This window comes from Ursus maritimus, unplaced genomic scaffold, assembly GCF_017311325.1.
Source record: "Ursus maritimus isolate PB19 unplaced genomic scaffold, ASM1731132v1 scaffold_18, whole genome shotgun sequence".
In the NCBI taxonomy this organism is placed as follows: Eukaryota; Metazoa; Chordata; class Mammalia; order Carnivora; family Ursidae; genus Ursus; species Ursus maritimus.
This window is the reverse complement of record NW_024424230.1, coordinates 57,827,992-57,841,537: the sequence shown is the minus strand read 5'-3', so window position 1 is coordinate 57,841,537 and position 13,546 is coordinate 57,827,992. Positions and strand designations below refer to the sequence as shown.

At 40.4% G+C, this 13,546-nt stretch overlaps 1 protein-coding gene across 1 annotated transcript in view; it reads left to right on the top strand.

Annotated features, from left to right (window-relative positions):
• Positions 1-13,546, top strand: part of PIEZO2 (piezo type mechanosensitive ion channel component 2) — a 441,880-nt gene that overhangs the window by 220,818 nt on the left and 207,516 nt on the right. Inside the window, exon 4 of the mRNA XM_040632733.1 lies at positions 2,040-2,082. Coding sequence (XP_040488667.1) covers positions 2,040-2,082 — 43 coding nt within the window. The remainder of the gene's footprint in view (positions 1-2,039; positions 2,083-13,546) is intronic.

Genomic DNA, 13,546 nt, shown 5'->3' with positions numbered 1-13,546 from the left:
AATTAAATTAATATCTAACTACTAGAAGGAAGTCGTTTTTCTACCATCTCTGTTGTGCTTGGTTGATTGGTTGAAAATATTTATTCTAAGGAGTGCTGGAAGCCTCGCACTGAAAACTCTTATCTTGTTCTGCTTATTTGAGTAAGTTTACTTTTCTAAAAAATGTGAAGATGGAACCTATTTCTTAATTAAAATTTCATGTTTTAAAAGCCTGACAGTGCAGTATCACAGAATGATTTATTTTTATTTTACCTTGATAATAGATGGAGTCTATTAAAAAGGGGGATTTTCTTAAAAATTTATTTAAAAAATCAGTTTAGGAATACACTGAGCAGATCTGGGGGGAGAAAAAAGAAAATGTAGAAAAAATGTAAAGGTGCTTTGTTTCTCCCTGGAAGCGAGTCAAGAAGAATAGCATCTGAACCCCCTTACCAACCACTCCAGGCTCCCCTAGACCCTTCCCACTTGGTCTGAGCTCAGACTGTCTGGTTCTCACTTGGCAGGAGACTCTCAATCTCTCCCACTCCTCTGTTTGGGCCGGGCAGTTGCCAGCTGTCTTTATGTGGTTTCTGACTCAGATTATGTTATGTTTTGCCAGTGGCTTAATTGCTAGTATCTCTGGGGCAGGATAATCGTCTTCTAAGAATTCCTGAGATAGGGATTTCGAATTGTCTTGCATGTGATTCACAGGACAGATGACATTCATATAGGCGTACTCCCCTGGACGAGGAGCCATGGAAATTCCTGGGCTGGTTAACTAAACTTCCATGACTTTTACTTCTACTCAGCAAAGCATATTGGAATTCAATTGGACAAGAGTGACTTCATCTGAGGAGATAAGCCTGAATCTGTTTTAAATTTGTGTGTGTGCATGTGTGTAGTTCATATACAAAATGTAGTCCTTTATTATGTATAATACTTAAAATGCTTCATCATCACCAAGTATATGAACTCAAAGCCCATAGTGAAGCACCATGTTCATGCTCTCTTGGAACTAGCTCAGTCAGTCCTCAGAGGGGCTGGGGAAAATATAATCTCCTGCCTTTCCAGAAGACTAATGCCTAGGAGACACTGACTTGTCACCTGACAGTAAAGCATTAGAGGCAGAGTTCTCAAGAAAGAAACATAGCACCATCCTAGTTAACTGTGACTGGAGAAAAGGAAGAAGGGTAGATTTTCAGCTGCCTCTGGAGACCCAACGCTGAATCTACCATTTCCTATTTGCAGAACTAAATTGTACAGAAAAATAGTGATTATCTGCTGTGATTATCAAGCAGTTAGAGCATAGCACAACTCACAAATTTAGGGCTAGGTGGGTGTTTACTGAAATCAAAATAATTTTGCCAGTGATTAATGTAAAATGTAAAACCGTGGGGTTAGTAAAGACCTTTAACTTTTATTAACGCAGAGTTTTTATTAAAGTGGTCTTTGATAAAAATTAGCACTTTTCTTTATATCAAGTACTCAGAACATTATTACGCCTATAATGTAGGCAAGAACTATTACATGAAAAAATTATAGAAAATCTGTTTTTTTTAAAACTAGCTGTTCTTTTATGGATTTGGATATACTACTCTTCAAATCATGTTACTGGAAACAGTATTTTTGCATTCAAGAGACTTCTGATTTAAATGTTTAGCTTTAAAAAGAAAGAAATGTTAATCATTGTGATTCAACAATAGGGAAGTAAAGACCTGGTATAATGAGTTGGATCTTCAGAGAGCCAACCAGCTTTCCATGTGCCCCATGAAATTAAACGTTGAATTTCAGAGTACAGCTTACACGACGCTGTTGCATTAATTTTGATATGTTATTGTGACACACTCAGATGTTTAGAGAGCGTTGTCACATTGCACATTATGTGGATTGTTCTCTAAAGGGCCATTTGGGGACTGGAGGCGAAGAACGGTGCATCTGCCGGAAGACTCATTCCACTTAACTCTAAAACCAAATATCTACCAGGGTGTACAAAACCAGGACAGAGCTACCTGCATGCTTGGTGCGCATCAATTAATTATGTTCTTTCCTTCTGTCTGCAGGCTCCACATGGGAAAAGACGTTTCGGCAGATCGGCTTTGAAAGGTAAGCAGGATTTAGCATGTTAGCATGTGTTCACTTTTAGGTTCTCATGTCCTACTTCATTCTAAGTAATTTGCTGACGATAAACAGTGGTCTCGCCAAGTTTGTTCCAAAGTATCCCTTTGTGTTATAAAATCCCAGCCTGCATGCAGAGGAATTTATGTAAAAATCCTCTTAAACTAGGAAAGAGCATCAAAGGTTAGTTGTCTAACTTTGGTCTTTTCCAGCTTTATCACCACCTATCTCATATCAGTTCTACAGTTTTAGCACAAAGAAACCTGTATCGATATTGACATCTTCCCAGTCATCAAAATTGTTAGGTCTTACTCACTCCAAGTTAAAAGCTGAGATCATGGCAATCCTAGCTAAAAGCAGTCCGCAAATGGACTGATCATAACATCTGACAAAGTCAAGGTAGGATCGGTAAGGTTACTCACGCATCTGCCTTGGAACTCAGTGGCAGCGTATGTGACAGATCCTTCCCAGTGGCATTTAGTGGCTTATCTTGCCATGTCAGTACAGCTATTGGAATAGAGAAAAGTGATTTTAATTTCTTTTTTTACTCTAAAAGCAGATTTTGACTAGTTCTTTTTATCATATTGAAAATGTGTTTTTATGTGTATTAATCAAGCTGACTGAGTGCTTAGAGAAATAATAAAATACTTTAAAATGCCTTCCTCCAGTAGCAAGAGAGAATAGCTCAGCACCAGGCTGACTGTGGTGGCATTTCCTGTATAAAATTTATTTCTTTCTCTACATAAACTCCCACTGAATCAACACCATCACTGTAGGTCTCACGGGAAATCTCTTGTAGGAGGTTGGAGTGAAATGGGCAGATCTCACAGGCCAATTTAAAATAAAGCACAAAAAATCATGTCACCCCTTCATTTTGTGTGAAACCTTTTCCCAAAGCAGCTTTCTCTTGATTCTCTCTTCATATTATGACAAACACATAAGCAAAGGGAAGAGAATAACATATTAAATGTCATTATCCGTCTTCAGTAGGACTTTGTCATACTTCCTTTGTGTTTTGGGGGGGTAGTGGTTAACATATTTTAAAGGAAATCTCAGACATCATGTAATTTCGTCCCTACATAGGTATACACACCTCTGAAAAAACAGTGGGTATTTTCTTCCAGAATCATAATACCACTATCATGACAAATGCTAATAACAATAAGTCCTTGGCATCATGTAGTTTCCAGTCAATGTTTGTGTTTCCTGACCATCTCAAAAATGTCATCGTGCAGATACTGGTTTGAGTCACCATGCAACTGAAGCCTGTCACACATTCCAGCTTGTTGTTATATCTCGAGTAACAACTCCCTCCCAGGTCCATTTTTTTTTTTCATGCCATTGACTTGTCAAGAAAACAGGTCAATTGTTGAAGAATGTCTTACATTCTGGGTTTGTCTGTTTGTGGTATTGTTTATCTTGTTCTATCCTGTTTCACGCACTTTCACTTTGTTCCCTTTCAGTCACGGGGAACAACTTCACGTTGACTTTTTGCCCTTTTGACACAGGATCCACAAGTCTTTGATAGTTTCCGTGTTTCTAGTACAACTAGATGTACAAGCCCATCCAGTACCAGACCTGGAGTCAGCCATTCCTCCAAGAAGCCCTCCTTTCTTTGTGGAGAATGGTATTTAGAAATCACAATCTAAATACTAGGGACACCCATCATATCTGGACCATCACTGTTTCTGGGCTGTTTCAATACATGTTAGAGCTAGAAAAAAACTTATTTATTTATTTTTTAAAAGATTTTTTATTTATTCATTTGAGAGAGCAAGAGCATGAACAAGGGTGAGGGTTAGAGGGAGAGGGAGAAGCAGACTCCCCACTGAGTGAAGAGCCCAACACAGGGCTCAATCCCAGGACCCTGGGACCATGACCTGAGCTGAAGGCAGATGCTTAACTGACTGAGCCACCCAGGCCCCCTGAAAATACCATTTTTAAATAAAAAAATAACCTGAATTCATACATTATTTCCAAATCAAACATAGCCTTACAGAATGTTTAACTTCTCTGGTACTATATTTGCATTTATTTTCTTTTTCACTAAAAATATTGGTTCTTAACAAAACTTATTTATTTTAATGTGTGTGTATATATATATATATATATATATATATATATATTTAAATACAAGCACTAATATTACCACTCACAATAAAAATATTACATGAAGTCTTTTTTAAATGGCGTTTTTTTGTTTTTATAAAAGATTTATTTATTTAAGAGAGAGAGAGAGAGCAAGTGCAGTCACATGCAAGTGGGAGGGACTCTTAAGTAGACTCCCCGCTGAGCATGGAGCCCAAGTCTGGGCTTCATCTCACAACCCATGAGATCATGAACTGAGCTGAAACCAAGAGTTGGACGCTTAACCGACTGAGCCACCCAGCCACCCCAAGAATATTAAATTAAGTTTTAAAATTTGCTTTCAGTCTTCATTTTATATTACATTAAAGATGTACAATTAAAGACTCAAACTTAAGTTGCTTAAGTTTTTTTTTTTCTATGTGGTCATATTCTAACTTTTATATATAAATTGTTTCATTTGTTTCAGAATCTTTTCAATTTTAATGGATTTTAAAAATGTCATTGTGTTTTTTAATCTATAACATTTATATTCCAAGTGCAAATTGTATGTTTTTACATGTATAAAGCGTTTTCAGAGAAATGTCACATGCATCCCCTGCCGCTGTGTCCTGTGCCTTCTTCCTGCCCCAGTTACATGGTTATTAGCCTTTGGTTTAAGCTTTCGGTGCTTATTTCACATAGGCAAGCCGATACTTGCACATAACTGTATCCTTGCCCTGTTCTTGCATGAAGAGCGGCATGTTATATGCCTTATTCTGCCCTTTGATTTTTTTTCACCAGGAGTATATCATGGAAATCATTCCCCATCAGTGTATTTAGGTGTTCTTCACTCCATTAACCTGCAGCTGCCACTCCTTTAGGTGGATGAACCAACATAAAGGATGAGATTGGCTCAATCAGGAATCTCATCCAGAATCAAGCTTTACTAATAATTTTAAGGATTCAAGTGACCGAGGTACACTGGTAATGGAGGGAGAAATCCAGGCTATCCTATCCCATGTGGCTCCTCACATCCTTCTTTTTCATATTTTTTATACACACACACACACACACACACTTTTTGGCCCAGAGTGACAGATGAGGTTTCCAATGAGATGTACAAGTCCCTCACATAGCAGGAAACATGATTTTTCAACATCTCCAGGTTTACACCTAAGAAATTTGAAGGGCTCATGTGACATTCTCCAGAGGGTCATAACTCATCAATCTATGAAGGTTTATTTATCATAATGTCCTAAACCAGGGCTTTCCTGCTTGATGAGGACTCTCCTCCTAGCAAAAAAAAAAAAATAATAATTAATTAATTAATTATTCTATTTGCCCAATGATCTAGTTCATATGTTTACACGAAGCTTAATTCAGGTCACTTACCTTCTTCCCTCAATCCCAGTATCTCATTGGTAATCAGAGGAAAATGGATCACAAGCAACTTGCTTTAACTCCTTCTTTTCCAGCACCCCGTGGGGGAACATTCAGGCTATTTTCAGTCCTTTGCTCTCACAGAAAAATGTTGTAATGAATAACCCTGTGCACACTTGTACTTTTGCCAGATATCTTAAGGATTAGATTCCCAAGGACAATCAATGAGTAAATTATATGGAATTTTGCTAATTTTGCCAAGTTTCACTCCCTAGAGTTTCAACAATTTGCACTCCCAGTAAAAATGCATGAGAGTATTTCCCCAGGGCCTCACCAACAGAATATGCTGTCAGACTTGAGATTTTTGCCAGTCTGATAGGTGAGAAGTGGTATCTCAGTGTCTTTTTAATTTCCATTTACCCCACATCATTTTTCCATAGAGTAAAGAGCAGGTTAAGATCTTTTCTGTCAACTGAGTGAAGCACTTTGGGCAACAGCTTCTTCTCAGATGGGTTAAGGATTCATTGATCGACAGGAATTGACAGTTGAAACATTTTCTTCCTTGTACGACTTTAACCTTTCCCTTACTTGAATAATGATCTAATGAAACAGCTACCATGTACCAAGCACTGTGTTGAATAATTTCTGGTCCATACAGCAACCTCACAGACCAGGGATTGGCAAACGGTTACTGTAAAGGACAGATAGTAAACATTGCAGATTTTATGGGCCATACAATTTCTGTTGTAATTTCTCAACTTTGCCTTTGTAGCAGAAAGCAGCCATAGATAATGAGTATGGCTGTATTCCAATAAAACTTTATTTATAAAAGCAGGCAACTGGCCATCATTTATTAACCCCCCCCACTGTAGCTACTGGTTGCTCTCTCACAGGTAAAGAAACTCAAAGAAATCAAGTAGTCTATGCATACAGTCATGGCCATTGACCAGCATTAGTACTGACCTACATTCAGTTCTAGGATTGCCTGGTTCCAAAGATGAAGATTCTTACACCCTAAAATCTTGATTATAGGTCTCTTTTATTTTATGTTGTTTTATGTTTCCTATCCCCGTACCTCTGGGCACATGGTCTCAAGTCACAATCTTATTGGATATTCTCATTTGAATAAAACCAGACAGTATAACGTTCATATTACAATGCCTCCTTAAAACTGTTATACTTCCAAATAGATGTACAGATAGAAATACCGTTAAGGAATATATCAAGTGCAATGCTTTATTTTTGAACTGTAATCTCAGCTGAGTGATCATCCTGATTTTTAGATGTTACCTTAAAATATCATCTTGTGTTTCCCCTCATTATCCTGTTTTTTTCTCACTAAAGCACAGCAATTGTTTTCTGCATTGCACCTGCATCTTAAAATATAGAACAAATATTGATCTTCAGGGTTATTGTGCATTTATAGTTGCAAAGACTGTGTCAGGTAGTGCTCTTAAATGTGGCTGTGCTTTTTTCTTGTGGAGTTTTAACCTCTTCTTTCTCTTAAAGGGAATTCCAATTATATCTTAAATGAAGCTATCTGGTTCTTTAGAGCGATTGTATAGAGGTATTGATCCTTTCATTGCTATGTTCTTTGAAGTTTGCCCATCAATCTGTTTGCTAGCAGATTATATTAAAGTGGCCACATCTGAAGAAAAGAAGTGACTGAGTCAGCTAAAGCTTCAAAGTCCTCCCCAAGAATAAGAAAGCAAGATGCCCTTTGTTGTACATTTTATAACTGAAAGGAAGACCCAGGGATCTGTCCTACCTGCTGTCCTTGCAGGAACACTTACCATGAGATGTGTTCAACCATTTCCTTTCTAAAATCTGTGGAATTATATACATTATCTGAGAATAAATACACATCATCACAGTTCATTGCGGTTCAAGAAAATATATTCACCTTGTAGACAATCATATTGCCCCTCTGTAGGAGGATATCAGTTTATTGTAGGACTTCATTATAGGAATGTGTTGTAACATAGGAAGGATATAGGTTCATGTGTCTTGGATGTGACCTCCCACACCCCCTTCCCACTCCTGCTACTATAATACCTATATTTGCATAACAAAAGCACACATAGGGTTTTCTGTTGTTTTGTCTTTCTTATTATTGTAAAGAAAAAAAATCTGTGCCTAACATTTTGGTCTCAATCAGAAAGCTCACCTTCCTAGGTACATTGTCTCAGTTTATGATTGTAAATCAGTTACTCATTAATCTCTGTTAAGGTGATGCACATGGGCGTGGCTTTGTAAATTCACTGATACTCTGCATGTTCAAAACAAGCATATCAGCTAGGGAACGGCCCACATCTTCAGTGGCTTAATATGACAAATGTTCCTTTCTCACTCACGCAAAATTTAACAAGGAAGCCAGATTAATCTAGGAGGCAGCTTGCCTTCTATATGGCATGCCATTGTTTGGCTTCAGTCTTGTCGCAGTTCTGTCTCAGCATGATGCTGCTGAGTTTGCTTAAGCATGGAAGGAGAGCTTGGAGGAATCCACACTGGCTCCTAAATGTTTCCACCTGGAAGTGGCCCGGGTCACTGCAACTCACAGTTTATGGCCCAAAGAGAATCAGCTCGCTAATTTAGGGGGAAGAAGAGATGTCACTCTGCCGTGTATCCAGGATGGGAACAAATGGTAGAAATCAATCTTGGATACCAGCCCTTTATCTGTTACGTCATTTGCAAATATCTTCTCCCTTTCCATAGGTTGCCTTTTAGCTTTGTTGACTGTATGCTAAGTGAAATAAGTCAATCAGAAAAAGACAATTATCATATGGTTTCACTCATAGGTGGAATATATGAAATACTGCAGAGGATCATAGGGGAAGGGAGGGAAAACTGAATGGGAAGAAATCAGAGAGGAAGACAAACCATGAGACACTCTTGACTCTAGGAAACAAACTGAGGGTTGCAAAAAGGGAGGTGTGGGGCATGGGGTAACTGTGTGATTGGGCATTAAGCAGGGCATGTGATGTGATGAGCACTGGGTATTATAAGCAACTAATGAATCAATAAACACTGCATCAAAAACTAATGATATGCTATATGCTGGCTAATTGAATTTAAATTAAAAAAATAAGAGAAATAGCAGAAAGCACTAGTAATATCTATCACCATAAGCTCTGAGCAAGGTCTGAAATGGCTTATCTCTTTCCAAGGCTGCACTTTTCATCTGAGAAGAAAATATTTTAGCAAGTAAATAGGCTCATGTATAGTAAGTTGCCAAAAGAAATAAAAGTTCCTACTCTCTGGGAAATCTTATTGCTGCCTATTTTAAAATACTGATCTTTTCCTGATCTCTCACCCCTTTTTACTTGAAAAGCAGAGAATGTGTTAATGAATCTGTAGAATCAGCACAGAACCTCGGATGACGTCACTACTCGCATACTGCACGTGACTTCATTTGATGCTCTACTTGGATTGCGGAATGAAGTCTCTTTCCCCTTCAAAGAATATTTTAAAATACAAATCACCCTGAAAACAGTCTGCTGTGATGAAACACAAATATTCCAAGGATTCCCCCCCTCCCCCCAAAGCAGACATAATTCAAAAAGCATGGCTTTGTCTCCGGGGGGTTGGGCAGCCTTCCACAGCCTGTCTGTTGTCAGGCTCCTCCCTCGCATCTATCCCGTAAGGACCTCCCGCCCACCATTCTAGTTTTAAACATTATTGTTTTTGTGAAACCTTTCCCGACGGCCCCTCCCAGCGCCCCGCCTCTTCCATCACACTTCATGCATTCTTCTACGATGGCATGTTAGGATCATATTACAGTGGACGAAATGTGGACATATTTTGTCAAATACCTCACACTGGGTGACATATGGACACATTGTACTGAACCTTCTTTTCTGCGTTTCTCTTCCTTTGGACCTTGAAGTCCATGAGCGTGTGAAGGATGGGACTGTCTCGATACCCTGTTGCCCAGGGCACTCTTGTGTGCCAGCTCATCGAGCATGTCTTGAGTACAGAACAGAGTCCGCGGTGGGGAGGCGCCCCAGGTTTGGTGGGAGAGTAATTATGTAAGAGTGGGCTTCTTGGGAAGCGGGGGACCAGGGTCCCAGCATCTCTTTCTCACTGCACCGCAGCAGCTTGTGGGAGGATAGGGTAGGCTGCAGCTAGAACCGGCTCGTCCTTGAAAGCTTAGGGACGAAGATGTGGCTTTATTCTGTGTGTCAGTATGAGCGAACACTTAATTCGCTGACCTTCCTATTAACATGGAGTATTCCGAGTCTCTCTTCGCCAACAACGGAGTCTGATGTTCTGGGTTCGGCCCCAGCTGCTCCCCATAATAGGATGCCTACCATAGGATTGAGAGCTGCACCAGGGTAGGAGCCATGTCTGTCTTGTTGTTTGGGTTTTTTGTTATTATTTATTTATTTATTTATTTATTTATTTATTTATTTATTTGAGAGAGTGAATGAGACAGAGGGGGAAGGGAGGGAGAGAAAAAGACTCTCTTGCTGACCAGGGAGCCCGATTCGAGACTCAGTCTCAGGGCCCTGGGATCATGACCTGAGCTAAGGGCAGACGCATAACCGACTGAGCCACCCAGGCACGCCCCACATCTGTCTCATTAACCAAGACACCTTGCACCTAACTCACTTAGGTGAGCAGAGGGAAATGGTTGGATAAAGGAAGTCATGAGTGAGGAGCTGAATCTGTGGCAACAGAACCGAAGGAAGGCTTAGCAAACATCTTTGTATGGCATTTCATTGGCTTTGCCCCATCCTTGCCTATGGGCCTTTCAGGGCACTGCGGTTGTTCGTGCCCAGCCCCTACCTCCTCCCAAAGCCTTCCCCTAACCCCACTGACCACCATCTTAGGGTCCCTCTTCCGTCTTCCCATTCCCTACTGTCTTTTAGAACAAAGCCACCAGATATGTTCATAATCTTATATGTACTTGTCTGTGTCTTAGACCAGACCTAACCTTCTGAGGTTAGGGCCTCTGTCTGGCTATCTTATTATCTCGTGTCAGCTCACGAGGTGGCAAATAATAGGCACTTAAGTGTTTGATAAATAAATGGCCTTTCAAATAAATATTAGTGTGTCATTTCTCTGTTGGCCCAGCCCCATGGAATCTGCTCTTCCTGATAAATTGTAGTTTTTATTGGCTCTGGAGAATGAACAGATTCCTTAAGAAATGTAAGGCCAATTTTTAAATTCTTTTTTCTCCTCCAGCTTTATGTGTAACTCATTAGCTGTGTTATTGAAATTAATGCTGTTTCTGCAGGGAATGCTATGTAAAATGTTGAAAAATAATGCAAAGCTACACTCCACTGATGGATTTATGATGTGTTTTTATATATGAAAACTGCATCCAAGAAATGTGATGGTTAAGTGGAATCAATTATGACAGAAACAAAGGTATCGGGGCGCCTGGGTGGCACAGCGGTTAAGCGTCTGCCTTCGGCTCAGGGCATGATCCTGGCGTTCTGGGATCGAGCCCCACATCAGGCTCCTCCGCTGGGAGCCTGCTTCTTCCTCTCCCACTCCCCCTGCTTGTGTTCCCTCTCTCGCTGCCTCTTTCTCTGTCAAATAAATAAATAAACTCTTAAAAAAAAAAAAAGAAACAAAGGTATCAATTTCTATAGTCACTGCTGTATTTTCCTGAATTTTTTAAGTTAAGGTCATAAGACTAGGATAAAATGGATAATTTTGAATACCTATTCATTTAGATCAAGCAAGTATTTCTTTATATTGCCCCTCAGAAAAGCATACAAAAGGGAAAACACATTCAATCCAAGTCACACCATTGCTGTAATCTGTGGTCTATGGAATCAAACAAAGGAAATCATCGCTGGGCTTTCCCAATGTGCTGTCACACTCGTGGCAGTGAAGCCAGCGGACGTAGATACGTGATAGGCATTTCTCAATTAAATCATTTACCCTGTTGCTGTGTTGGCTTTCTGAAAGATGAGATACTCAATTCTTTAATTCCTTCAGACTACATATAAATATTCCTGGAAGCTATAGCAAGCTATTTTGAAATTATGTTATAAAATTTTTGTCAAAGTAATGTATATGCAGGAAATGACTAGATGAAAAAGATGTGTCTGTATTTTTGATTTTAAAATTAAGCTCAACTTCTGTGTTTATTCACTTGTTATTTGAATATTTTCAAACCTCTACTTTGTGCCCACCTCTGGGCTAGATTTGGGTTTTCAGAGAAACATGACAGGGACAAGGGAGTTAGATTTTTTTAAAGACCTATCAAATTCTGGCCTCTCTGAGACACGCTTTGCTTATCTGATTTAATGCATTCTCACAACATTCTGGGGTGGCTTCTCCTGACTTATGCTAGGCTATCTCACAAGCTCAAATCCCAGGGACTTATAAGACCAGGGATTTATCTGGATATTGGATATCAGCTTCAGAGTCTGTGGAGCAACTGTGGCTCTTCTCCAAGAGCTTTTTTCATTCTGGGATCCAGGCTGAAACAGAGCCTTCACTTGGCATATGCCCTTCTTGTGGCTGGGGAAAGTTGCGATGTCCAAGGCAAGCAGTGGCTCTTTCAGCGTTTGCTCAGATGGGACATGTGTCACATCTGCTCACTTTCACTTGCTAGGGCAGGCCATGTGGTCAAGTTAAAGGTCCTGCAGAGGTGCACTGTAAGTCACACGGGAATAGCCAGGGGTGTATACTACTACAAGAGAAGTGTCTATTTGGAAGCAGTAATATAATCTACCATAGTATACTACCCCCATTTAATAAATGAGCAAAGTATACTCAGGGTGGTTAAGTAATTTACTCAAGACCACACAGCTAGTGAGTGTCAAAGATATGAGCTCAGTTTTATGTGACTCTACCTTCCGTTCTTTCACAGTCCATCATGCCAGCATTTATGATGCTTCATGTTGACAAGCATTTGCTGGACACACATTATTATTCCTATGGTGAGAGTTGGAAGTGAGGAGATGGGAGGACATGGTCTTGGTCTTATAGAAGACACCACCAATATATACAATATAAAACAGTGGGGGCGCCTGGGTGGCTCAGTCGTTAAGTGTCTGCCTTCAGCTCAGGACGTGATCCCGGGGTCCTGGGATCGAGCCCCGCATTGGGCTCCCTGCTCCGCTGGGAGCCTGCTTCTTCCTCTCCCACTCCCCCTGCTTGTGTTCCCTCTCTCGCTGGCTGTCTCTCTCTGTCAAATAAATAAACAAATAAAATATTTAAAAAAAAAACAGTGATTATGTACTACCGTTTAGCGCAGTCATTTGAAAATGTTTTTAAGCAGCTAGTATGCACTGGGTACAACAATAATGATACAAGTGCAACAGAGTGGAGGAGAGAAAGCCTGCGGGTGGGGGGCAGTGTGTGCTTGGGACAGCATTGGAGCCAAGGCCTGGCCGCCTAGTTGGGGCGCAGGGCGGAATGGTTTGTGAAAACTTCACTTCAGAGACTGCCCAGGCAGGGTTTGCAAGGGCGATTTATTGGAGACTATCTGTCAGATGTTAGAGAGGGAGTGCCAGGGAGCACAAACGAAGATGGAAATGAACCAGAGAAGGGGTGAAAAACCCAACGGGAATGCCAAGGAGTTTGGATCGTCTTTGACAGTATTGGGAGCCATCGAAGAGTGGGAAACCTAGGGCAGATACTGTTAGATGTACTTGTAGAAGGGCCACATGGGTGCAGTATAGACCAGAAGATGGCTTAGACAAGCAAGATCAGCAGGAAAGCATTGCAAGAAGTCGGGGGAGTGATTGCACACGTCTGAACCGAGGCAGGGACAACTGAATGGGATAGAGACTATGTATGCCAAATGTGCTTTAGGCTATAAAGTTTGAAATTACAACTCGGTGGATAATTGGATGTGGTGTGTGAGAGAGAGAAGGGTTCAGAAATGGGCCACATCCAGTTGGCTGATTCCACTCTCTGGCTGCTATCTCTCCATCCCTCATTGTCACATTCCTGCACTTTCCAGGAGGGCTTCCCAAATAAACCATCTGCACCCAGGGCCTCTGTTCCAGGTTAGCCTTTGGAAGACCTGAAGTAAGAT